The sequence below is a fragment of the Myotis myotis genome, unplaced genomic scaffold, assembly GCF_014108235.1.
Source record: "Myotis myotis isolate mMyoMyo1 unplaced genomic scaffold, mMyoMyo1.p scaffold_m19_p_3, whole genome shotgun sequence".
Classification (NCBI taxonomy): domain Eukaryota; kingdom Metazoa; phylum Chordata; class Mammalia; order Chiroptera; family Vespertilionidae; genus Myotis; species Myotis myotis.
Genome location: NW_023416335.1, coordinates 141,043,001 through 141,070,356, shown reverse-complemented (window position 1 = coordinate 141,070,356; position 27,356 = coordinate 141,043,001). Strand labels below are relative to the sequence as shown.

The 27,356-nt window shown below is 35.2% G+C and overlaps 1 protein-coding gene across 16 annotated transcripts in view; it reads right to left on the bottom strand.

Annotated features, from left to right (window-relative positions):
• The window catches only part of OSBPL8 (oxysterol binding protein like 8), a 169,629-nt gene that overhangs the window by 58,230 nt on the left and 84,043 nt on the right, over positions 1–27,356 (bottom strand). For 10 of the 16 annotated variants that reach the window (XM_036301007.1, XM_036301003.1, XM_036301002.1 and 7 more), the window contains one exon: positions 23,572–23,709. In XM_036301007.1, the coding sequence (XP_036156900.1) occupies positions 23,572–23,709 (138 nt within the window). Of the gene's footprint in view, positions 1–2,348; positions 2,503–23,571; positions 23,710–27,356 lie in introns of those variants that run through there. The other 6 variants (XM_036301004.1, XM_036301008.1, XM_036301017.1 and 3 more) reach the window with 2 other exon arrangements.

Genomic DNA, 27,356 nt, shown 5'->3' with positions numbered 1-27,356 from the left:
GCTTTTTTTTTTTTTACCATGCAAGTATGTCTTATAGAAAGTTTCAAATGTTTGAAAAGGACATTAATAAACTTAGTTTGTATGTTATCTGTCAAAACCAATAAATCACATTTTAAAAGATTCTCTAGCCAGACTGATGTGGCTCAGTGGTTGAGTATCAACCTATGAACCAACAGGTCACATGCCCGGGTTGCTGGCTCGATCCCTAGGGCGGGGCATGCAGGAGGCAGCCAGTTGATGTTTTTTTCTCATTAATGTTTCTATCCTTCTCCACTTCTCTCTCCCTCAAATCAGTAAAAACATATTTAAAAATAAGAGATTCTCTATATAAACTTTTAAAAAACTACTATGGTATCACTATGAGTACATGGGCAGGAGTACCATTTCTATATTATAGCTCATTATAAAGAAAAAGTTCATATCAAATGTACTTCTGAAGGTAGAAATGACAAAATAATTAAAATATTTTCCTAAGGAAACTAAAATGAAAAAAGGTTGTGATCAAAGTAGTAAGATAAAGTTACCTTTAAATGTCAGATGAAAAAAAAAAACACACACCTAAAATTTTTCTTTTCATTACAATAAAATGACCAAGACTTCCCTTTTTTAGTTTTAACTTTAAAAAATACATAAAAAGCTGCTTGCTTCGTGGAAGTACTTAATTCCACTTAAAACATATTTAAAGGAGCTGATAAAACATATTTTAAAGAGCTTTTTATCATGGTTGGTTATAATATAACTGTTGGTTGTATTAAGTGGAATATGGAAGTATCTGTATGAATATGATATTTTCTGTTTCAAGAATTAGAAAAACAAGCCAATCATTCACTTTTCCATTCAAACAAATTGATCCAGGATGACATTCAATATATTCTTTGACAAGAAAACTGACAATTCTGCCTTTAATTACCTAATTAAGTAAATACCAAATTTGAAAAGTGACGTTTTCTATTTTTTTTATTAGGGTCACATGATTCTTTAGTATTGAGCAGACTTGAGGCAAGGTCAACAAAGGTATTCCAGCAAGCTTGCTGGCTTTCTTTAAAAAAAGAACAAGGAGGCAGAAAGAAATATAGAAATGGAAATCACATTGTAAAAGCAAAGAGAGCATTTAGCAACATTTAAAAAATTCAGTATATTGTATTTTCAAAGCCACTTCAAACAAAGATAAATACGAATATTTATAACCTTTGAGAATGTAAGAAAGAAGCATGATAGTACGATGCCACACTAACAAGACTAAATATGGATTATAAATGCTATTTAAAGCTTACACTACTTAGGCAACAGTTCAGGACTATGGTTTCCAATTTTCAGAAACACTTAAAAAAGAAAATGAAATCAGTGAATTTAAAAATAGTTTATTTAATTGCTCAGGTAATACCTTCTATAGTGTTTCATTATCACAAAGAAATGAATATATCATCTATCAACATGAATATTCACAAAAAGTCAAGAATAAAAATTAGTATGAAATAGAATAACAAAATATAAGTGTCAGAAGAATAGACTGTTAAAGTACCAGTTTCAGTCAATATTTCTTTTTCATGAATATTAAGAGTATTTTTACTTTAAAAGAAAAATATAACTTTAAAGAGTAGATATAATTATGTAGCATTTTAAAATTTTGAAAAGAAAAAATGTTTATATTTTAAAATATATCCAAATATTTGCTATAATAAATCTTTTTCAAACAATAAAAGATCAATTTATATTTACCTCTCACTGACAAATGATTTAATGTCTAAATCATAGCTGTTAAACACCAAATTTCATTTAATAACTATTTCCCTAACAATTTGTTTTTCTTAGCAAAAACAACATACACAAACATATCTAACAACAAGTAAGGGATGTCAAATATTATTCTCAGGCAGAAAAGTTCACTTTAGTCAGGGCTTGAGCTATTAAAAATTAAACTAAACATCAATTTTAGGTTAGTTACTCTTTTCCTGAAAACAGCCAAACAAATATCAATATTAAATATTTGGGTTTCATTTATAGAAATCTCAGAATAATTTGTTCATTTATAGAATTTTACATTCATCTCAAATCCAGAAAAGGCTTCAATTTTATCAAAGGGTATACTATTTACCTCTATAATTAAAACAAAAACTCATAAGTATTGAAGATTTGTACTTTACTGAATCATTAGTTCTCAAGTTTGAGCTTAAGAAATTGTAAGAGAAAATATGGAAAAGCCAAGCGCTACAGCAGCAGCTACTAAAACCTAACCTTTCACATAAAGTTGTTTTCTTTAAACCAAAGCAGGTTTAAGATATTAAAATGTCTATTTTATTTTAATGAAAACTGTGTAAGAAATTAAGAAATAAGATTAAAAAACAAACCTGGCAACGAAAGTTCATTGTATCCTCCAAATGAAGCATTCCGGACAAGCTTTCGGCCATCAATTCGTGGAGGACATAAAACAGGCGATACAACAGTACAGGAAGAAAATCTACGCTGTTGTGAGCTTCCCTCTTTCATGGCTTAGAAAGTCTATTTAATGTATATGTTCAGCCAGAAGGCTAATTATATGAGTATGGCAATGACAGGCTTTTCTCTCACATCCAAATATAGCAAAAGCCACCAGCACAAACAAAGGACACACACACGTTTAACAGCAAAGGAGAAGGACCAGAGCCCGTCAAATCAGTAATAAACAGACCGAGAAAGAGACTGACAGAAAAGGCATTAAACCATGCTGCTGGGTTTTTTAAATGACTTGATAAACAAGAAAGGCTATTTCACTAACGTTTTAGCTTCCAGTAATGCCCTGCACTGAATTGCTGCTTTAAAACAAACCAAGATCAATACTTAAAAGATTCAGGATGAAGTAATAAAATCAGTTTCTCTTCCTTTCTCAAAAATGCAACACTTTTCTCCACATCTATTATGTTTTTGTAGGATCCGCCACAGTACCCACCTCTTATGATTATTTCCTTTGTTTGTTTTTTTTTGTTTACTTCCAAAATGGATATAAACATAATACTGTTTATCCTTCCTGAAGCCTCTAGATTTATATCTAATCTACTGCTTGCCTCAGCCATGATTAAGAATTCATAAGGAAAGATATTCTTTCAAGTACAATTTTAATGGATTCCAACAGCTAAAGCAAAGGATAAACATTTAAGTTTTACCTCTAGCAGAGATCTACGAGTCATTAAGACAGTGTTAATCCAAACTAATCAACAGAGAAGATTAAAAAGACTACTACTCCAATACATGTTCCTTTGAAACAAGTATGAGCTGCTACAGTTCTTCATTACATTTAAACTTTTCAAAATATATAATCTACCAATGAGTATTTTCCACTTAAAACACTCCTAGTAAAAAATTACCTTTATTTTCACAGTAAAGAAAGAAGTATCATTCTTTAAACTAAGTGACTGGTATGATCCCACAGTATTAAATCTAATAGTAAAGTACCTATAGCCAAAATTTTACACTATGTCCTCTCAACAGCTAACCTTAAAATTCCAAAAAATTCTTTCCTAGTTATGTTACAATCCATTTACCTTACTCTACCTTAATTGAAATTAAAAAACTCTAGTCAGTTATTTTCTTTATATATCCTAGATTGATTTTCCCGGCCATAGTTTTTACTTTCAATCTGGGAATGCATCCCACTTAGTTGGACAACAACTAATTCAGTTACAACTGACTTTGTGGTTCATTTTTACAGATACCTTACAATACGATCTCAGTTTCCTTCTTCATTATGCATACATTTCAAGGCTGGCACTCCACTCATATACAACAGCATTCCATATAACCCAAGACTTTCTCTTTACCAGAAAGGACACTTAAAAACAAACTCGATTTCCTGTATATAACATATTCTTCCTTAAGCAAAGACATTTAAAAATCAATTAGTGATAAGAATAACTGTATAGTTGATACCCACAACTACAAAAGGGTTTTGTTTCTGCTTATCTCCATTTCATGAAATATAAATTAGCATGAATTATAGACAATAGAGAAATAACTATAATTAATTCATAAAATGGGTGCTTGTCTTTCAAGGCATAAAGGACAAAATACCACAAAGGCATTATAGTATAACTAGCAGCCCTGCACACGAATCCGTGTGCCAGTAGCTCTCTGCAGGGCCTGGTCACTCCGCGCCCGCTGCCCAAAGGCTCTCCGCGGCACAGAGGCCCATCCGTGGCCGGTCGCAGATGCGACAATGCAAGCGTTCCATGCCCCAGCCTGGCCAGAGGCCCATCCTCGGCCGGGCGCAGAACGCTTGCTTTGTCGCCGGGGCGATGGCGCAAGCATTTCCACTCCCCCTACCCCAGCCGCTCTGTGTCCACTGCCCAGAAGCCCTCTGTGGCCAGGGTGGAATGCTTGCCTCGAAGCAAGCATTCCGCCAGGCTGCTCATGCTGCCTGCTCTCAGCGGCCGCCCCCCCCCCCCCCCCCCCCGCACTGGTGAGGTTGAAAAGACTGGGCGCTGCCATCATGTGGCTATGGGCGCTGCCTTATTAGTGATGGTTAATTTGCATATTACCCTTTTATTAGGATGGTTAAGCAGGATTTGAAATTAAACTTCCTAGGTTCAAATCCTAGTTCTAGCCTAACTGGATATATTTGAGCTATTAATTTCTCTAAGTCTGTGTTTTTTTCATTTATAAAATGCTAATAATATTACCTATATTATGGGACTATTATAATGATCAAATTGAATAGCATGTAAAATCTAGAAATGTTCCAGAATATAGACAATGACCTAATGTGTTCCCTCTTAAATCTCAACTAAAATTACAGAAGAGAAATTTTTAAAAAATATATATTTATTCATTTCAGAGAGTTAGAGAGAGAGAAAGAGAAAGAAACATCAATGATGAGAGAATCATTGATCAGCTGACTCCTGCATGCCACCTACTGGGGATCGAGCCACAACCTAAGAACAGAACCGTGACCTCCTGGTTCATAGGTCAACGCTCAACCACTGAGCCATGCTGGCTGGGCAAGAAATATTTTTTAAAAATAAAAAATCAAATACACAAGAAAAATAAAAGCAATAGGTATGGCTATACGCTGAGTGGCCAGATTATTATGATCACCCCATCAGTATTTCGCTGGGCCACCTTTTGCCTTCAATACTGTGGCAATTCTTCTTGGCATTGACTCCATGAGATGTTGAAAGGTGATGCAAGGAATCGGACACCATGCCTGATGAATAGCACTGTCCAGTTCTGTGAGATTTGATGGTTGTAGAACCAGCTCCCTGATGGCTCTTTTAACTTTGTCCCACAAATGCTCAATTGGATTGAGATCTGGTGATTGTGGGGCCTACCTAAGCAAGGTAAAGTCTCCCTCATGTTCCTGAAAGCACTCCTGCACGATACGAGCACCGTGGCATGGCGCATTGTCTCGTTGGAAGAAGCCATCTCCATTGGGATACACCATCAATATGATAGGATGAACTTCATCAGAAACGATACTTAGGTATGTTGTGCTATTCAGACGTTGTTCCACACGAATTAAAGAGCCCAAATCATGCCAGGAAAACATGCCCCAAACCATAACACTGCCCCCACCAGCTTGAAGGGTTGTACTCATGCACGTGGGGTGCATGCTTTCATGCTGTTTCTGCCCAATTCTCACTCTGCAATCTGCATGATGCAACTGGAAATGTGATTCATCGGACCATATGACTTTTTTCCAATGCTCGACTGTCCAATCCTTGTGTTCCTGTGCGAATTGGAGACGTTTTATCTTGGTAACTGCAGACAGCAAAGGTGTTCGAACAGGCCTTCCTTTGGCTTTCATATCCCATACAATGCAGTCGGTGTACGGCTAATTTGCCTACAAACGTCAGGTGGTCATAATAATCTGGCCACTCAGTATATATCTCACAAATATGAGTCCAAGAGAAGATACAACAACATAAATTTGACACTGGTAAGTAAGACATAAACAAGTAGTCACTGACTTGCAGATTCAAGAAAGCCAAACAACAAAGCAACAGCAGTAAAAACTATCTATATTTATACCAAAGGATCATTTTGCACATAATTCACAAAACCAAGTTCCTCTAGATCAGGAATCAGGTAAGTTACCAACATCAATACTACTACTGGTATCAGAACAAAAATAAAAAGCATGCCTTCAAAACTGGAAGCAAATTCTAAATTAGGATTCCATATCCTACCAGACTATCAATTACATATTACAGTAAAATAAAGATACTTTTGACCATGCAAGATCTCAAAAATTTACTTTCAATGCATGTTTTTAAATAATTTACTAAAGTAGCTCTTCTCACCTGGGGTTACAACAGAATTAGGCCTAATGCACTGTATATCCACTGTTCAAAAGGAATTAACTTTTTCTCCCACGTATCTATAATGGCTCTAACCCAGCCGTGGGCAAACTACGGCCCGCGGGCAGGATCCGGCCCATTTGAAATGAATAAAACTAAAAAAAAAAAAAAAAAAAAAGACCGTACCCTTTTATGTAATGATGTTTACTTTGAATTTATTTTAGTTCACACAAACACTCCATCCATGCTTTTGTTCCGGCCCTCCGGTCCAGTTTAAGAACCCATTGTGGCCCTCGAGTCAAAAAGTTTGCCCACCCCTGCTCTAACCACACACCATATTCTTGGGAAGATTGAGAAAATATTCAATTGTTATTTTCTATAGGCCTTACTTCCCTCACAGGACCCCGTAAGAGAAAAGCTGTAGGTACTAGATTCTAGAATAGAATCTAGTAACTAGAATATATATTCTACCAAAAAATGATGGCAAATTAAGCCGAGGATACTTCCAATACATTGAAGTGTTCTTTAAAAAAAAAAAAAAAAAGACTTAGTACTATGTCCAATTATGAGAACCACTAACCTATAAAATGAAATAAATATCTGAAGATACAAACTTAGCAGTAAGTTCCCTCACAGTGCAAGCAATCCAAATAAGAATACAGTTCACACATGGCAGCAGCTCAGGCTTAGTAAACAAGCCCATTAATACCCTTTATAAGGACATATGAATTGAAATGGGAAATAATGACATCTGCTTTGAAATAAAACAAAGCTCAACAATAAAGCTCTCCATCATTTTCCACCCATCAATATGGCAAAGTAATTTGTTAGCTATTAATTGGTAAAAATCATGTTGATTATATGGTGTGAAAATTATACAAAGCAAATTTATTATCCTACATTTCCTCAGAAAATAACTCTATAGATTCTCAACATTAAATATGTTCTCAACATAAGTACATGCAAATGCATATACAAAATTAAAAGGATAGCTTAAGATAATCTTAGACTGAATAGCATTCTTATTTAGAGATATATTAGGCCCAATGCACGAATTTTGTGCAAGGTGCCCAGCCCTCATAGCCCCTCACAGCCTTAGCCGGCCCTCACGGCCCTCGTTTCATCTGGAATGTCCTTTGAACGGACGGTCATTCTGCTGTTTGGTCTAATTAGCATATTATCTCTTTATTATATAGGATATTTACTACAAAAAGTATAATATTGTACTTTCCTTTGGATGACAAATTCTTTATATTAACTAGGTGTATCGGTTAATAATGCGGATTTTGTAGTCAAAGAAAACACGATAATTTCAAGAGAAATTAATTAAAGCATCAAAAGTGCTTTATTCAAAGTAATGTCCATCGCTAGCTACACATTTCCCCCATCTTTCAGGTAATTTGGGGATACCGTCCCAATAGAACTTTCCTTGTTTTGAGGCAAACCATTCATAGACCCAATTTTCCACTTCTTCATATGTTTTGAAGTGCTGCTCAGAAAGTGCGTGTGCCATCGATTGGAACAAGTAGTAATCTGAAGGAGCAGGGTCTGGTGAATACGGCAGGTGGGTTAATACTTCCCAGGCAAGATCTTTTAACGTGTCTTTAACTGATTTTGAAGTGTGTGATGGTGCGTCATCAAGAAGCAAAATTATTCTGCCGTGTCTTCTGGCCCATTCTGGTCCTTTAACGATCAGAGTGTGGTTCAAATTGATTTGTTGTAGGTAGCGATCAGTATTAACGGTTTCACCTGGTTTCAGAAGCTCGTAAACACCACACCTTCCTGATCCTACCAAACACAGAGTATTTTCTTCTTTCCGAAGTGATTTGGCCTTGCAGTCCATGTTGATGGTTGACCTAGATCAACCCATGATTTTGTGCATTTGTGATTCTCAAAATAAATCCACTTTCATCGCCAGTCACAATTCAATGCAAAAAATACTTTCTTTCGTGCCACTGAAGCAACATTTTACGGATGACTTTTTGGTTTTCCATTTGTCTTTCATTCAGTTGATGTGGCATCCATTTTCCTTCCTTTAAAATCTTTCCCATTGCTTGTAAACAATTGGAAATTGTTTGTTGAGAAACGTTTAATCTTTCTGCAAGTTTTTTGAGTTTGACATGCATCTTCATCCAATAATGCTTGTAATTGTTGGTCTTCAAACTTTTTCGGTTGACCTGGATGTTGTCTTTCACGTCAAAATCATCACTTTTAAAGCATTTAAACCAGCATTCACAAATATCTTGAGATGGAGCATGTTCACCATAAGCTTCCCAAAGTATATGTTAATTTTCAGCAGCACTTTTCTTCAAAATAATGAATTAAAACTTCCTGTAAATGCTCTTTTTTGGGTACAAAATATGACATTTTTAAGCGTAAAAATATCTGTTAACACCTTCAGAATACTTGACATATGAAGTTTTGAAGCTTGCTGTCAATACAACAAAATAGCATACATATCAAATCATATAAAAAAAAAAAATATATATATATATATCTCAACATATGTGTAACTCCATCTATTGCAGCAGTTCTCAATCTGTGGGTCACGACCTTTTTGGCGGTCGAACGACCCTTTCACAGGGGTCGCCTAAGACCATCCTGGATATCAGGTATTTATATTACGATTCATAACAGTAGCAACATTATAGTTATGAAGTAGCAACAAAAATAATTTTATGGTTGGGTCACAACATGAGGAACTGTATTTAAGGGGCCAGAAGGTTGAGAACCACTGATTTTTTTCTATTGGAAAAAATCCGCATTATTAACCGGTACACTTGGTAAGTGTGTAATGAGGTATTTAGGTTCCTAAGACTGTTAACAAAAATCTATTTAACTGAAAATGTACTAAATAGTACCTATGAATGTAAATACCTAATACTACTTCATAATTATACAGTAATTAATGTTTTAAAAAAGTGTTTTCACATATATTCTTAATAGAGACATGTAAAATTAATAGTGTCCTGGTTTTACAGAAAAGGTAATCAGGCTCTGAGAGATATAGGCTTAGCAATCACACAGTAAACAAGAAAAGAGCCAAGAGTAGAATCCAGGCCTGGGAGTAGAGTAGGGTTTACTTTCCAGCTCCTCCTCATTCTCCTTTCCCTAAGCCTATCAACACAGATGCCAGCATCAAGCAGTTTTATGATAAGAAGAGACTCAAAGACCAGGGATAAAAAAGATGATCCCAGACAACAATAGAGTCTGTAGTAGAAAGGGAGAAAAGTGAGGGACATCTTAATGATAGTGAAGAAGAGGAGCCCATAGGACACAGGTCACTCAACTGAATCACCCTTTACATACAAGGGCAGTTTGTAAATCAAGAACTCAACCCAAAACTTAGAAAACATATTTCAAGGATTCTTCCACTAGAAATCCATGCAAATATTGTGTTAGAAAAGAAAGCTTTTTACTCTTTCCTTCTGTATAACTAAGTTCTCAAAACATAACAAATAAGCCCTGGCCAGGTGGCTCAGTTGGTTGGAGCATCGTCCTATGCACAGGAAGGTTGCAGGTTTGATTCTTGGTCAGGGAACATACCCAGGTTGTGGGTTCAGTTCAATCCCAGGTTGAGGCATGGAGGGAGGCAAGAGATCGATGTTTCTTTCTCTCTCTAAAATCACTGAAACATATCCTTGGGTGAGGATTGAAAAGGAGAGGGAAAAGAACTAAAAACATAACAGATAAAGAAAAATTCCATTCCCCACTGTACCGATTTGAATCTCTTAGTGTTGCAAAAATAACTAGTCTTCTATCCCTTCTCTCCAAGCATGAGAACCAAGCTATAAGGCAATATTGCTCATTCTAGCATGACAAGCATGAATACTGATCTCTCCATTCCCTCTCCCAGGTAATAATCAAATATTGGCGCCAATGCTCACATCTTTTTACTTACCCACAAGAGACTCTATCCAACCCAGGAACTTTGGAGTTGGACATAAAATTAAATTACAGGTGCCACACTCCAGAAATTTTCTAATGATGAGGCCAACAAGGCCCTGAAGAAGCTATTTTTGTTTCACAGTTATATCCACATATCCAACTAACTTCATGTTCCATTACTCCATTCAGTAACAAAACTTTCCCTATCTTTACCGTATACCCACAATGTCCTCACACAGGTAAATGACATAAACCTATGGTTCCTAGATTTGAATTCTATGGACCAGTAAAATTTCCCCCCAAAATTGTGGCACTGCTCAGGGTTCTCATCTAGATGAGACATTTTTTAAAAAAACCTATAATTCACAATGTCCACCAATTCATAAAGGAACATTAAATATCATATAGCAGGAAGACTATAATCTTGTAATAGAGGAGAGACCTTTACACTGAGGGAATTTCACCTAATAACAAACTTATATATAGTGTAATTATTTTTCCTATCTAGTTATATAACTAAGAAAGAATCACAGGAACCAGCATCAGTCAACAGACTATACTGTAAAAAAAAAAAAAAAGATGCATTTTCATCTTTTTCACAAGAATGTATATAACATATGTACATTTTAAACATTACTAATAAAAATGAAAACCTAGCTAATGACCACCAACAAATAAAAAAGAGCATTACAAGTACCTTGGAAGATTCCCAAGTGTGTCTGGTTGCATCCCCCTCCCGTCTAACCCGAGTTAACCATTATTCCAAATTCTCTTTTACTCATTCGTGTATCTATATCCACATAATATGTATTGATTCATTTTACATAAATGTCATCATACTGCATGAATTTTAATTTGTTTTGTATATTCTCCCATATTGATGCCGATAGCTTTAAATCATTCATTTCATTGCTGTATGACATACTACTATGTAAAGATATTGTAATATATATTCATTCCACTGATGATGGGACATTTGAATTTTTCCATATCTTTTCCTCTTTCAAACAATTCTGCTGGTACACATTTTGTGAGAGTTTCACTAAGTCTAGGGTATACTAAGGAGTATAAAAACTTAGGGTTAGGGTGTGCTCATTGTCAACTTTACTATGTAATGTCAAAAGTGTTTTCCAAAATCATTCTACCAACTCATGCTTCCACCAGTAGTAGATGAGAGTTCCTGTTGTTTCACATCCTCACTGGCACTTGTAATTATCAGACTTTAATATTAGTTCAATCTGGTGGGTATGAAATGGCAATTCATTACAGTATTAATTTACCTTTGCCAGTTTCCTAGTGATGTTTAGCATCTTTTCACACTTAATCGCCATTTGAGTTACCTCTTCTGTAAATAGCTATTCATGAGTTTTGGACATTTTTTTCTAGTGGGTTTTGGTCTTTTTGGTTGACCCATAGAAGTACCTTACTTTTCCTAAATATTAATTCTTTGTCAGTTACATGCATCACCATCTGTTTCTTCACTATTTTTTATGGTATCTTGATAAACAGATGTTCTTAAGTTCACCAAGGCAGAATGTCAGTCTTCTTTTCAGTTTGTGTGTGTGGTTCACCCTTTCTTACTTCAAGGATATAAAAATATTTTTCTACAGTTTATAAAGTTTAAAAGCTTTATCTTTCACATTTAATCTGGAATTGATTTTGTAAATAGTGGGAGAAAGCTATCTTCATTGTTTTCTCAAATATATAAACTAATTTTCCCCGAATGATTTGAGTAATATGCCATAAATTGAGGCTTCCATGTATGCTGGGTTTGTTTCTAAGTCTCTTTGTGTTTCATTCATCTCTGTATCTATTTCAGCCCCTATACTTCCTGCCCTATTTACTGGAACACCAGAGGAAGGCTAAGTCACCTGACCCTTGCTTGGTTCTGCTGCTTCAGGAATGTCTTGACTCTTTTTTGCCCTTTGCTCTCCCTAGAGAATTAAAAAGATGACTTTATCAAATACCATGAAAAAATCCTGTTAAGAAATGGATTCAAAACACATTGAACAGATGAAATCAACTTGAGAAGTGACATGCTACTGATATTGAATTCTGAGTTGGAAACACGGTATGTCTCTCCACTTATTGAGAATACATGTTATACTTTTCTATGTAAAGGTATTTCTCATCTCTTGTTAGACCTATTTCTATGTTCCTTATTTCCTGTTATTCTAAACAGTATTTTTTGAATTGCATTTTCCTAACCATTTGTTACTGCTGCAGTTAACATATATTACAGTAACTTCTTAATAATTTTCAGAATTCATCTGTGAATCTGTTTAAATAATTGTACTAGCTGCAGATAAATAAAAAATTGTTTTTTCCTTTACTTTTTTTTTTTTTTTTACCTTATTCACTGGCTACATTTCAAGTGTATTGTTGAAATAAAGTGTAGATAGTATACACCTTTTTCTTGTTCCTAATTCTAACTTTACGAGGTTAAGAAAGTTCCCTTCTATTCCTAATTTGCTGAGTTTTTTCCCCCCAATCATGTTAAACTTTTCAAATCTGTTTTCTTTATTAGTAGGATGACAACATTGATTTTCTTCTTTAGTCTGTTAAAGTGTTAAATGACAACCATAGATTTTCTAATATCAAACCTGGAATAACCCCAATGTGGTTGTAATTAATTATTTTTTATTTGCTTGATTCAGTTTGCTAACAGTTTATTTGGAATTGCTGTATCTAGGTTCATGAACAAGAATGTTTTATAACTTTTCTCTCTTGTAATGTCCTTGTCTGCTTTTCTTATACAAGCCTCATTTAAGGAATATTTCTTTTCCATTTCATCAATTCTAAGATGCCATCAACTACTGGCTATGTTTCTGACTTTCAGAAATGACAAAATATGAGGAGAGGAGACTGATGGCAATTTTAACATGCATAACACATATCCCAGATTCACAGATGCTATAAAGTATTCAACAATGGCCAACAGAGATTGTAAAACACTATCAATTAAAGATTCAACCCAATTTCAGAGATGTTAAAATCTTTCAAATGTATTGGCTTTAAGCTATTTATATTACCTTTGAAATAACTGCTTGTATTTTTCTTGTCTCCTTTTTATTGCCAATGATGTCTATTTCTCTTTTTCCCCCCCTTAATCTTGCCAAAGGTTTGATAATTCTTTTGAGGCTTTTCTAAGAACTTTGTTTTTCCTGATACTCTCACTATGCCTATTCTGTTTTCTTTATTATTTCCTTCCTTCTATCTTCTTTTGGTTAATCCTATTCTTTTTCTAAGTTAAATGCTTAGTTAATTCAGTACTTTTCAGCCTTCCTTCTTCTCACATATAAGTGTTAAACCACTATTTTTTACATTTCCTACTTGGGAATTGTTAGGCCTCCTTAATCAGAGGATTATCTTTCATCAATTCTGAAAGGTCCTTAGCATTATGTCTTTTATATTGCCTTTAACCCATTAAATCATAATTTGAAACTTATTCCAATTGATACAAACTCTGGACTGGGTGGTAGGTAGCTTAAGCAGATTCTCTCTGATGGTGGCTTGTTTCCCATGTTTATTGATTTTTCCACAACCTTGCCAGCATTTGGGTGTTGTCAGCATTTTAAATTTTAGCCATTTTAATGAGTGCATATTTTAATGGGTAACTCATTGTTGTTGCTTATTGATTTTTAATTATGAGCTTACTAGAGGCCCAATGCACAAAAATTCGTGCAAAAGTAGGCCTTCTTTCCCCCAGCTGTGGGCACCGGCTTCCCTCCGGCACACAGGACCTGGGCTTCCCTCCTCCGGCTGCCAGCAGGAACCTGGGACCTGGCTGGCTTCCCTCGGGCCACCCACAGGCACCTGGGACCCTGGCTGGCTTCCCTCCAGCCCCGACTTCATCAGAAAGAATGTCCGAAATGACGTCCGGAAGACGTTGGTCTAATTAGCATATTAACCTTTTAGTATTATAGATATGTAATTCTTTGAGGCCTGTGTTTAAAATATTCTTTCTCTAAAAAGGATCTGTGTCGACTCATCCGAACACCTAAGAATACTAATATAACCCAAGATCATTTTAAACTAAACTGGGAGTTGTTTTTGTTTTTGCCACAGAAATAGTATGAATTCTGGCCCCAAGCCTATATCAGTATGTCTGAAGGAAGAATCCCTCTCTCCTCCATTCTACCTAGAGACAAGACCAAGACAGGCAAATACACCACCAGTTTCCTCTGTGGCCGTGTTGTCCAACTTTTGTTTTTAAACTAAGAATGCTGCCCTCAGGACTCTTAATTTCATATGAAGTGATCTCCAATTCAAATTTCCATCATGAATGAGCCTTTCCTCCAATCTCTTGTTAAAACCCAAGCTTCTGACCTTCAGATATTAGCAAGTGCTAGTCAGGACAAATGCTGGCTCCAGTGCTCATGTGGATTCCTACTCTAATAATTCTGCCCGCCACCCATTAATTCTGTTACACTACTGACAATTCAGCCACACTTTAAACATCAAATTGTAAAACATTGTATCTAACATTTAATGTTCTTACTAGGAAGGTGTGTTGTTTTTTAACTGAAAGTTCACTTACATGTTTTCATGTTTGCTTATGTTACCCTACTTCTTTTTCCTAAATTTTCTAATTACAAATTTAACTCGTGAAGGCCTGAGCTGAGAATATCATTTTGGGTTTGTTCTTGCTTTCTAGTATATAACTATGGTAAGAGGAGGCTAAATAAGGGTCAGCTCTATAAAAGAGACTCTTGGAAAATCAAAGATGAGACAGACTCCTCTAATCTGTGTAAAGATGCTTAAAACAAAGCTAAATTATTCTCACTTTTCAGAAGAGAAACTTAGAAAAGTATCCCCAAGGGGGTATTTGTCCATCTGTCACAAACATCCTTCCTTCACCTAGAAAGAGATGAGTTTGCTAAACTTTCACTGTTTCATCCTTAAGTAAAATTTATATATGTTCAAAGTTACAACAACCAAAGGAAATGGAACCAAAGTACTCCCAGGTTTGAGTACTGTTTTTCTTCTCTCAGAAAATATGCAAATGTTACTTGGTAAATTAAATTGACATTATCTTGCTACATATTTATCAAAAGTGTAGAAAACTTGTCTCTACACACCTCAAATAAAAACAGGAAAATTGTAGCAGTTAACTGTATAGGTAAAATTATTTTACCACTCTTGCTAAGGTGTTATCAACCTCTTAGACCTCGGAAACAAATGGGAGGAAATCACAATAGAAAAGAGCTAAGAAACTAGTACATGTAAGATTTGATAATCCTTTAATGTTGTCTTAAGTAAAATGAAAACATATTTATACACACACACACACACACACACACACACACATATATATATATGTATAATGACATTTATGGGATCCTGTAGTGTTCTTAATGTTCATCTTACTACTTTGTTAAAAAAGTAATTAATAAGGCCTGGCAATAATAAGACAGACTCCTCCCATCTTTATAAAGATGCTTAAAACAAAGCTAAATTATTCTCTCTCACTTTTCAATAAATGTTTTCAAAGTATTTCAGTTTCCCCTATAGGAGCATTAGAAAAACTGAAGAACATAGATACTACAATATTTCAGAAGAGAAACTTAGAAAAATATTTTAACTAATTTTCTTAACTTGCCAAATATATATTCTCTTTTATTACTTAATAGGTACTTTCATAGCTCTATGAAGCAACTACCCAATTTAAGGAATTTTGAAACAGAAAACAACCATGTCTTAAGAAATAACTTCAGAAATCTAACATATTTTGAGAGTTGAAAAACTCAGAAGAAAATTAACATAAACTCTAATTTATATTAATTTTAAAGAAAACAATCTATGGCTATAAACCAAAGCATATCATTCAGGAAAGAAAAATTAAAGATAGTGGGGGTGGGGGAAGATTAAATTCAAGTTCTCTTTCTGGTAAAACAATTTTCATGAAATATAATACACATACTCAAGAACACATTTGTTATGTGTTCCATACACATATGGTCTCATATATGTTCAGAATTGATCCTAGAAATGCCTTACCAAGGAAGGAAGAACTGCTTCGATTCATGGAAGAAACTGACTCCTATGTCTCCTTTTGTCTATGAACCACTTTAATGAAGGTACTCAGTGGTAGTCACCTGAGATTATACCAACAATGTCGACAACTGTAGCCCTGGGAAATCTGGTACATTTTCAACTAGTAAACTCTCGGTCAAAGAAACCCTCCTTTACTTTGACGTTTTCTATTATGTCATGTTCAATGCTGCCAGAGCATTCAAGGGGAAGGGACTTCTCAGGTTTAAGAGAAGTTACTAAAAGATAAAAGAAACACAGACTAAATATAGACATTTTAATTCAAGCCTAGATGAACCAAGCATTAATTTTAATTTTATAAAACTAATTAAGTAGTTAAAACTAATTTTATAAAACTGATTAGGTAGGTAAAATTTTTAGTTTCCAAGTCTTTAAAATTTTAAATACTTAAAAATTAATTTGAAGTGGATTAATTTGTTTTGGCAAAGCAACATTTCATATTCTCTCAGAAAGTACTATAATTAAAAGATAATTTAAAAGACAACAACATGTAAAATAGCTTTTTATGACCAAAAATGAAAGGCTAACTACAAGATAAATTATATTACTCATCAAGCTTTGATAACAATCTCAAACGTGATCCAGAGGGATGAGCTATAATTTAGTCTCTAGGCACCCGGGCCATTGTCCTTATTCAAAAGTAGAGGGGAACAGGGAGACAACAAACCTAATTAAGTTATGTCTTTCTTTCTTGAAAAACAACTGAAATACATTAAGCTCAAACAACTCACCATAAAACAACACCATCCTATTGAAGAGATTGTAATCATACTTAAGTTAAAATTATATTGAAGTAAACTGGTACTTAGTCTTTGAATAAGGGAAAGAGTCGGGCAACAACACAATTTTTTGGAATAATCTGATTCACCATCATAATTTAAATGTATAACACATAAAAGAATATCATGATGTGTGTGGGCTTTAGGAAGGATAGTCAGAGTCTCCGGAGTTCCAAAAAAAAAAAAAAAAAAAGGAAAAGAAAATCCTAAAATGATGGAAGGAAACTATACTGCAAAAAACAAAACTGTTTTTAATGACCTACTATAAATTGGTATGAAATCATAAGCTTGAAAGAGACTCAGCCAGAAAAGAGCAATAATGAGAATCTGTGAAATTCTAAAGCACTGGCAGACATAAATTTTTAAAACCATCGTGTGGTCCTATCTGGTTTGGCTCAGTGGATAGAGCATCAGCCTCTGAACTGAAAGGTCTCAGGTTCGATTCCAGTCAAGAGCACATGTCTGGGTTGCGGGCTCGATCTCCAGTGGGGGGCATGCAGGTGGCAGCCAATCAATGATTCTCTCTCATCATTGATGTTTCTATCTCTCTCTCCCTCTTCCTTCCTCTCTGAAATCAATAAAAATATATTTAAAATAAATAAATAAATAAAACCATGATGTGTATAACACAAAAAAGAAACAGCTGACACTGTAATGCACTCCAGTATAGTGGAGTATTTAAGACTATGGGCTTTGACAATCCTGAGTTTGAATCCACCTCTGCTATTTACTAGTTTTGTAAATTTGAGGAAATTTTTAACAACTCTAATCCTCAGTTTTTAAACTTATAAAGCAGACATAGTAACTACTCCTATATCTTGTGGGGTGGTTTCAAGAGTTAAATAGAATTTTGCATATAAAACTTCTGGCATGACAGCCAAACTCAGTAAGTGCTTACTAGATAGTAGCTATTTGTATGAGTCCAACAATTATCATCAAAATATATGTTATTATTTTCCTGCTGTATGGTCATTCACTCTCTTGTATGACTCTCTTTTGGCAATCACAGGAACAATATTACATGTGAGGTTGATGTTGGAGAACAGTTACCAGCACAGAAAGCTACCACGTGCAAAATACACTCAAGGCCCTCCCTCACCCCTATACCCCCACTAAAATGTCATCTTTTACAGCACTGGCTGTAAGGCCAGGATCTTGTTAGCTTGAAATCAGGTTCAATAGACAATTGCAATGCTATCTTTGGTTTTTGCAATTGAGTTCAAAGATGTATGGGATGTAGAGTTATACAGAAGGCCCATAACAGTACCATAGCAATTGTGAAATCTGCTCAGCACATGTCATCAGCAACTTGATTGGAGCACAGTTCTGCTCCCTGAAAAATAGTCCTCTGTGAATCTTGACTCTGCCTCTGAGGTTCTAGCTCAGGGGTGGGCAAACTTTTTGACTCGAGGGCCACAATGGGTTCTTAAACTGGGCCACAATGGGTTCTTAAACTGGACTGGAGGGCCGGAATAAAAGCATGGATGGAGTGTTTGTGTGAACTAATATAAATTCAAAGTAAACATCATTACATAAAAGGGTACGGTCTTTTTTTTTTTTTAGTTTTATTCATTTCAAACAGGCTGGCAGTTTGCCCACGGCTGTATCTAGCTCCATCCTGTGAGTCATTCTGACTATTTCATAAGAAATAGTCCATATTTATAACACTGTATCTTTATTGGCCTGCTTCCTGCCATATAAGATTGGGATACCCCAACACACAAAGGCTCTTTTTAATTGAACTATGTCTATTCTTTTCTGTCTATCCTGTGGTGCTTTCAATTAGAACCATTCTTATAAAAACTTTGTGAGTTACCTATGAATTTTATTAAAATTAATTCCATTAGACAGATGCCACATCCACAAATTTGAGATAGGCCACTTTCTATTTTGGGCTGAGTGTCATGGTGCTGTGGGACATCAGACTTAAGAGCCTTAGAAGGTTTTTTGACTAGCTGAGACATTCTAGAAAAGTATGCCTTTAAGACTCTTTGAAGCCCTTTTGTCTAGCTGAAAAGGTCTAAAAGGACTTGTCTTAAATCTTTCTGAGGTCCAACACAGGATTTCACAGAAGATCTGATTCTTATTTGGAGGCCATTTTTTTACTGACAGCACCCTGGGATTTGAGAAGTATTAGCTAAGCAAAGGGAAGGGGTAGGATATCCCACAATGGAGGACCAGAATAAATAAAAGCACAGTCTCACTGGGGAATAGAGAAGAAAACCATCTATCTGGGTTCATGATGAGGGGAACACAAAATGAAACTGGAAGAGTAGAGTAAAGTCGAATATACTAAGAGAATTGACTACCATATTATGGAGTCTGCAATTTATGCTCTCAACTGCTGGTTTCCACTTGCTGGTCCAAATGTTACATCAGATGCACTTGGATAGCTTTATAATTACACAGCTTTACCCTAGAGATTTTAAAAGGTTGCAGTAGAATCTGTATCTAAGCAAAGTTCCCAGGTGACTCTCAGACTTAGGAGCCATTGCTCTAGGCAACGGTCAGCTGTTGACTTTTTGAGAAAGAGAATGACATAAAGGTAGGCATCTAATGAAGTTTTCAGTTACAAGCATGAATAATAAAAAGTGGTATTTTCATTGACAACTTTTATTTCTCTTTCATATTATTTCCCTCAGAGACCTACTTCACAGAATCAATGTATTTTCTGGCCATATACATCTAGAACAGAGGTCCTCAAACTTTTTAAAGGGGGGGCCAGTTCACTGTCCCTCAGACATTCCACACATGCGCACTGCGGGCCCGGGACAAGTCAGCTGCTAAGCAGGACAGGCAGCAGCGGCAAAAACACCTGGCGGGCAGCATGTGGCCCGCGGGCCGTAGTTTGAGGACTCCTGATCTAGAAGAACCTCAATCACATCATAATCTCATCTTAACACATAACAATAATTTTGTTTGTTTGGATTATTTTGTTAAGGAAGATAAGCCTAGTATACTGGAGGGCAAAGTCAGGAGATAGGAGGCTATGGACCTAAGTATGAAAAGATAAGGACCTTATCTAAGATGGTGATAGTAAGAATAAAAATGAAATGAGAGATCAAAGCACTGACACTAACACTTTTAGAAAAAAAAAAAAAAATCACAGAAAATGTTGAGAATCAGAACAATGCTTATCAACCATCCCTAAGATGATTAAGATCTCTCTTCACAGAAAAATTTCAGTAACAAATGTAAAAAGAATGACAGAATTAGAAATCACAATTTTTTTCAATCCCTAATGTTATAACCAATTCAGTGCTTACATCTTTAAGTGAAAACAACACATCAAGGAAGCAATCAAATAAATCCAAAAGGTGTCCAACACTCTTTTGCAGCCGTGGGCAAACTATGGCCCGCGGGCTGGATCCGACCCGTTTGAAATGAATAAAACTAAAAAAAAAAAAAAAAGACTGTACCCTTTTATGTAATGATGTTTACTTTGAATTTATATTAGTTCACACAAACACTCCATCCATGCTTTTGTTCCGGCCCTCCGGTCCAGTTTAAGAACCCATTGTGGACCTCGAGTCAAAAAGTTTGCCCACCCCTGCTCTATAGAGACAGTATTCCAGTTTCTTTAAGATGTCAAAGGCACTGCCGAAACCGGTTTGGCTCAATGGACAGAGCGTCGGCTTGCGGACTGAAAGGTCCCAAGTTCGATTCCAGTCAAGGGCATGTACCTGGGTTGTGGGCACATCCCCAGTAGGAGATGTGCAGGAGGCAGCTGATCGATGTTTCTCTCTCATCGATGTTTCTAACTATCTATCTCTCTCCCTTCCTCTCTGTAAAAAATCAATAAAATATATTTAAAAAAAAAAAAAAGATGTCAAAGGCACAATAGATCATAAAGAAAACAAGAGACTATTCAGGATTAAAGGTGATACCCTATTTAATAAAAGGCTAATATGCAAATCGACCAAAAGGCGGAACCACTGGTTGTTATGACACACACTGACAACCAGAGGGTAGACACTCAACGTAGGGGGAGCGCCACTCAGCCAGAAGCCAGGCCCACATCTGGTGAGCAAGAGGGTGCAGGCCGGACTGAGGGATCCACCCCCCGCCCCCCAGAGTACACGAATTTCATGCACCGGGCCTCTAGTAATAACATAACAACCAAATATAATGTATGAACTTCCTGGGATCCTGGTTGTAACAAACCTACAGTAGAAAGACTCGGGGACAATCTGAGGCAATTGAATATGAACTAGGTGTTAGGTTATATTAAATTATTATAAATTCTGTTAGATGTAAAAAGGTTTTATGGTAATATAAAAATGTTCTAATTTTTAGACATGCTTAAATATTCTGGGGCACAACATCATGAGGTCTATAATTTAAATATTCCAGCCCCACTTCTAAATAAATAAAACAAACACAACAAAAAGTTAATAATTGCTTAAATCTACATGATAGGTATATTAGTATTCATTGTACTAATCTCTCAAATTCCCTGTTTGCCTGAAATGTTCTTGATAGATGCAAATGAAGGAAATTATTAGTAACCCTTCTGTTGCTTCATTAAGTTTCAAGTTAAAGAAGTCCTCTAAATGTTCTAGTGCACAGATACATGAATCAGATAAACCATATCTAAAACAGTCAAAATTGTGATGCATAGAATGGAAAAACCAGGTAAACTGTATCATTTCTTAATGAAACTTATGTATACCAGTGTACCATATATGCACTTTCAGGCTTCAAAAAGACATCTGGGCAACAAAAATTCAAACTTTCCAAAAAATATATCCAACAACAAGCAATAAAGGTTAACATAGTATGTTCCATCTAACACTTGACTAGAAAAACATTTTCTACTGAAATAAAGTAGAAAAATGATTATGTAACTTACTATTTACCAGTTAATACTCATTTAAAAAGAACTAAAGCCTATTTTATTAAGTAACAACACCAAAACCTGACAAGTTATACAGACAGTATAAAACTCTAAATTTAAGTATTTAAAATACTTGATAACTTGCATACATATATTAGCTTTCTAACACCAAATTTAAGTTCTTGGTTTTAAAAGCAGTAGTCTTTCCACCACAGCTATCAGTAGTAACCTCAGGAGAGTTCAAAGCATTTGACTAAATAAACTAGTGAAGGAGTAGAATCCAATACATAAAACTTATTAAGATTTAGGAAGTGAAATATATGATCCCTGGGAATCCCCAAAACTCTTTTAGAGGGTATAGAAAGTTAAAACTATTTCATAATACTTTTTCATTGCATTGACACTTCTACTTAAGGTACAAAAGCAGTGTTGGGTAAAACTGCCAGCACTTCAGCACAGATCAAGGCAGAGGCACCAAACTATAGTAGTAGTCACTGCTTTCTTCACTGCCATGAACTTGTAATAATTGGCCAGTTTCACTTACAAATGTCCTTGATGAAGCAGTAAAAATTATTAATCATAAACCCTGAGTACAGGTGGTTTTAATATTCCATGTGAAAAAGGAGAAATATGTTTAAAGCACTTCTTTATATTATATTTTAAAATGTGTCAACACTTGGTAGATCTGCATAATTCAGTGAGCAACTATTTTTCAATGACTAATGCATAATGTTTCAAAATCATGTATGAGTAAATAGCCATTCAAAGTTCAAGATAGATCAGTGTATTTTAATTCAACTGAGTATAAAAAGCTTACTGATATGGTTTCAGATTCCAGATTGCAATGAACATTTAAGAAACTACCACTTGTCAGTTTTGGTGCAGTATCAAAGAAGAATATCTACAGTTATGTATAAAAGGTATTACTGTCAATACTCATATGTATGAGGCCAGATTGTCATCATATAGTATTTCAATTAAATCATCACATCACAACACTGACTACAGAAGCAGATATAAAAATTCACGTGTCTTTTTTAAAGCTAGAAATGAATTTTCAGAAACTATAAAATAATACTTCTCAATCAAAAATGATTTTTGTCCCTCAAGGGACATTTGGCTATGTCAGGAGATATTTCTGATTGTCATAACTGGGGAAAGTGCTACTGCCATCTAGTGGGTAGAGGCCAGTGATGCTGTGAAATATCCTACAATGTACAAGACAACAGATCATCCAGCCCAAGAAGTTAATAGTGCCAAGGTTGAGGAAACCTGCGGGAAAAGAATACCACCCTTCTCACATAGTTATTTTCATAAAAAATGTGTTATTCATAGTCACATGTAATGGGTTTACTATTATAATATTAAATGAATAATAAACAATTTAAGAAATTCTTAGTTTTAGTTTACAATATAGTAAATGTCAATAGGTAAGCTCACATAAACAAAAGCTCTTTGGCTTCTTCAATAATTTACCAGTGTAAAGGGGTCCTGAGACTAAGAAGTTTGAGAATCAATAATTTGAAGAATGGTATAACTAACAAAGTATGCTAGAGAATATAAGAGAAATTAAAAGACTCAAAAGGAAAATGTACTCATTTCAAGAATAGTATGTATGACCAAAACAAACAAAAAACCCCTATAAAGCTAAAGGGTTCAAAAGATAGAAGTTATGATATATCCAAAATGTCATTCTTCCCTTAAAAAACAACAACACAAAACACATTCAAACCACAACTCTTACCCTGACTATGAAGGCTTGCAGGACTAAAAGATGGCTGACACGAGTCTTTGGTTGGAGTTGGATAAGCTTCTTTCCCTTGGCGCTGACTCATCTTTCCTGGTGTCAGAAGTTGAGATTCTTCACTGTTTGCTATAACAGCTCAAGGAAAAAAGGGAAAAAGTATTAGAACTTCAGCGCTAGATTTACACAATGGCTAGTTAATAACATGGAACAGAACTATGATTGAACCTGCCTCAATGTTTATTAATTTTACCAACTCAATACTTTAATAAATTTGCATAATTGTTTTTCTTTTACTTTGCTTTCAATTCCCCCCAAATTGATAGGTATGTATGAGTAAAAGTATACAAATTATGGAGATTATAAAAATGAAAACATATGCAATTGATAAGAAAATGTACTGCAAGATTTACTGTGCTATTAATATTAACTCTTTATAAGCAAAAGCCATTTCACAGAAGAAATACAAATGGTCAATAAACATATGAAAAGATACTCAACCTCATTAGTGATCAGAAAAAATACAAATAGTAGTATAAAATAATGTTGTACATTCATTAAAATTTCTACTCTAATTTCTAATTTTCACAGGTAGTAGGTATAATTCCTGTTCTAGAAATGGGAAACTTGAGGTTCAGAGATTGCCTCGTCTAAGACTAAGTAATAGAGGTAAGATTCTAACTCAGGATTTGGTTCCAACGTCTGGCTCTTAAAAGCTTGCTGCCCCAATAACCAGTTTAAATAGTGTTTCAGGCTGCTATTCTCCCACTTGGCCAAGCTACAAATAGAGGAAAGCAATGCCCAGTTCCAGAGAGAACAGTAAAAAGAAAAATACTCAATGAAAGAATCAGGCAAATAATTGTGAGCAACACCACAGTGTCCTAGGATTTCCACATCCTTTTATTTTATGTTTTTGTGCTTTCAGTCTACAAAGGCTTTAGTTTTATTTTGAGCGAGAATGATTCTGTCTTCACTCTAAATTTTTAACTTAACCAGAGCTTCATGTTTGCATTTCAATCATACTGTTTAATCAAATTGCTTTATCATGTTTTCTACTGTGCTGTTTTCAAAATTATATTTAACTCCTTAAATTTCAAAAATACTTCCATTTATCATCCAAGACATAAAAAAATTATTTCCCCATCAAGTCCATTAAAAAAAGAATCTACTCACTGATGACTCCAAAATTTATATATCTTCTCCTGAACACAAACTCACATACCCAATTGCCTGCCTTATAACTGCCTCTATTCTTTTAATTTTAAAAAAAAAATTATTATTTCGGGGGCGGGGGGGAGGGGGAGAGAGAGAGAGAGAGAGAGAGAGAAATATCAACAATGAGAGAGAATCACTACTGCCTCCTGCACGCCCCACACTGGGGATCAAGCCTCACCCCAAGCATCTGCCCTGACTGGGAATCGAACCAGTTACCTCCTGGTTCACTGAGCCATGCCAGCTGGGCTAATTGCCTCTATCCTTTAATAGGCAACTCAAATTTATCCAGAATGTAATTCTTGATTCTGCTTATCTTCCAAACCTGCCTCTCTCTAATTCAGTTAGTGGAATCACTATTCCCTTCCACCTTGTTCTCAGGCCAAAAACCTTAAATGTATTATTCAATGTTCCTCTTTCACACTTCACATCCCATTTATCTCTGAGAGCTTTATATTCTACCTTCAAAATTTATCTGGAGGCCTTCTATTTCCCCCCACTTATACAACTACCACCCTGTTCCAAGACACTATTACCTTTCCACTGGATCACAGCATCAGATTTCTACCTAGAGACCAGACTTAGGGGCTTATTCCTGCTTGTGCAGAGTTCATTCTCTACATGGAAGCCCAAGCAATCTTTGTAAACCATAAATCAGATCTGCATCATGCAGAAGTCTTCTCAATGGCTCATTACACCTATAATAAATTCCATGGCCTAAAGATTCAAGAGTGTCTGGCACCCATTATCTTCCCAACCTAATTCTCTACCATTCTCCTCTTTACTCCTTGGCTCCCAGTCATAATGGTCTTCTTGGTATTCCTCAAAACACACCATCTTGCCCCAATCTCTGGGTTTTTATACTTCTTGTTCTCTCTACCCGAAATACTCCTACCCCACATCTTCTCACTACTAGCCCCTCTCATCATTTGTGTTCAAACGTCATCTCCTCAGAAAAGCCCTTCATGGTGCCTTTTGATAAATAAGTTCCCATTTTTTTTTAATATATTTTATTGATTTTTTACAGAGAGGAAGGGAGAGAGATAGAGAGTCAGAAACATCGATGAGAGAGAAACATCGATCAGCCGCCTCCTACACATCCCCCACCGGGGATGTGCCCGCAACCCAGGTACATGCCCTTGACTGGAATCGAACCTGGGACCTTTCAGTCCGCAGGCCGACGCTCTATCCACTGAGCCAAAGCGGTTTCGGCAATAAGTTCCCATTTTAATATAGTATAATGTATCAATTAGTTTATTTTTTTCCCACTAGTGCCCATTCCACCAGTTATACTCTAACACTTTACATGATTTTTATTATGTTTTTATTACATGCTTTCATTAATCTATAAGTTCCATAACAGAAAGAAATTTTGTCTTATTTTCCCATAATTCCCGAGTCCTGGTATGGTCCTGGCATATTGAAGGTGTTCAACAAAATTTTGTTGAATGAATCAATGAACAACTTTTATAGTTTTATGAAACTTCATTATGAAAAAGTATATGATGTCTCCTTCAATTGCTGAATCCAAGATCCATTTAACTCCTAAAAATTATTATTGATTAAAAAATGTATGTTGCTGATGTAGAAAGACAAATTGACCTAAGGAATCTAACAGAGAGCTCGCAGAAACAAACCCATGGTTGTGGAGTCCAGATATACAATAAAGGTAGGGAAAGAAAAGACTATTTAATTACTGATACTGGGAAAATTGGTTTTCCAAATTGGAAAAATAGGTCCCTACCCTCAAACCACACATAAAGAATAATTTTATGAAAATTAAAGATATACACGTAAAAAGCAAAACTTGAAAACTTTTATAACAAAATATAAGAGAGTATATTTATAAATATGGGCTAAAGAATGATTCCTTAAAAAAAACAAACACAAAGCATTAACCATAAAAGAATTGATAATTTCTACCACACTAAACAAAGAAAAAGGTAAGACTTAATTTAATCAAAAGAAAACAAAATTAAAAACAGAAAACAGTAGAAGATATCTGCAACATATATAATTAACAAAAGATATCTGTAACACATATAATTAGTATCCAGAATGTTTTCTTTTAAAAAACAAACAAACCACTACTCATAAATAAATTTGAAAAAGACCAATACTGCAATATAAAAAATGGGGGCATATGCATCAAAAAGTATAAAATACCAAGAAGTAAATTTAACCAAGGAAGTGAAAGACCTGTACAGTAGTCTCCCCTTATCCATAGTTTTGCTTTCCACAGTTTGTTACCCGCGGTCAACTGCAGTCTGAAAATATTAATTGGAGAACTCCAGAAATAAACAATTGTGTGTCATTCTGAGTAGCATGATGAAATCACATGCCATCCCACTCCATCCCATCTGGGATGTAATCATGCCTTTTTCCAGCATATTCATGTTGTCTGTACAATATAATAAGATATTTTAAGAGACCACATTCACATAACTTTCATTAAAACATATTGTTATGTGTTTTATTTTATTATTAGGCATTGTTGTTAATGTCTTACTGTGCCTAATTTATAAGTTACATTTTATCATAGGTTGTATGTATGTATGTATAGAAAAAAGCAT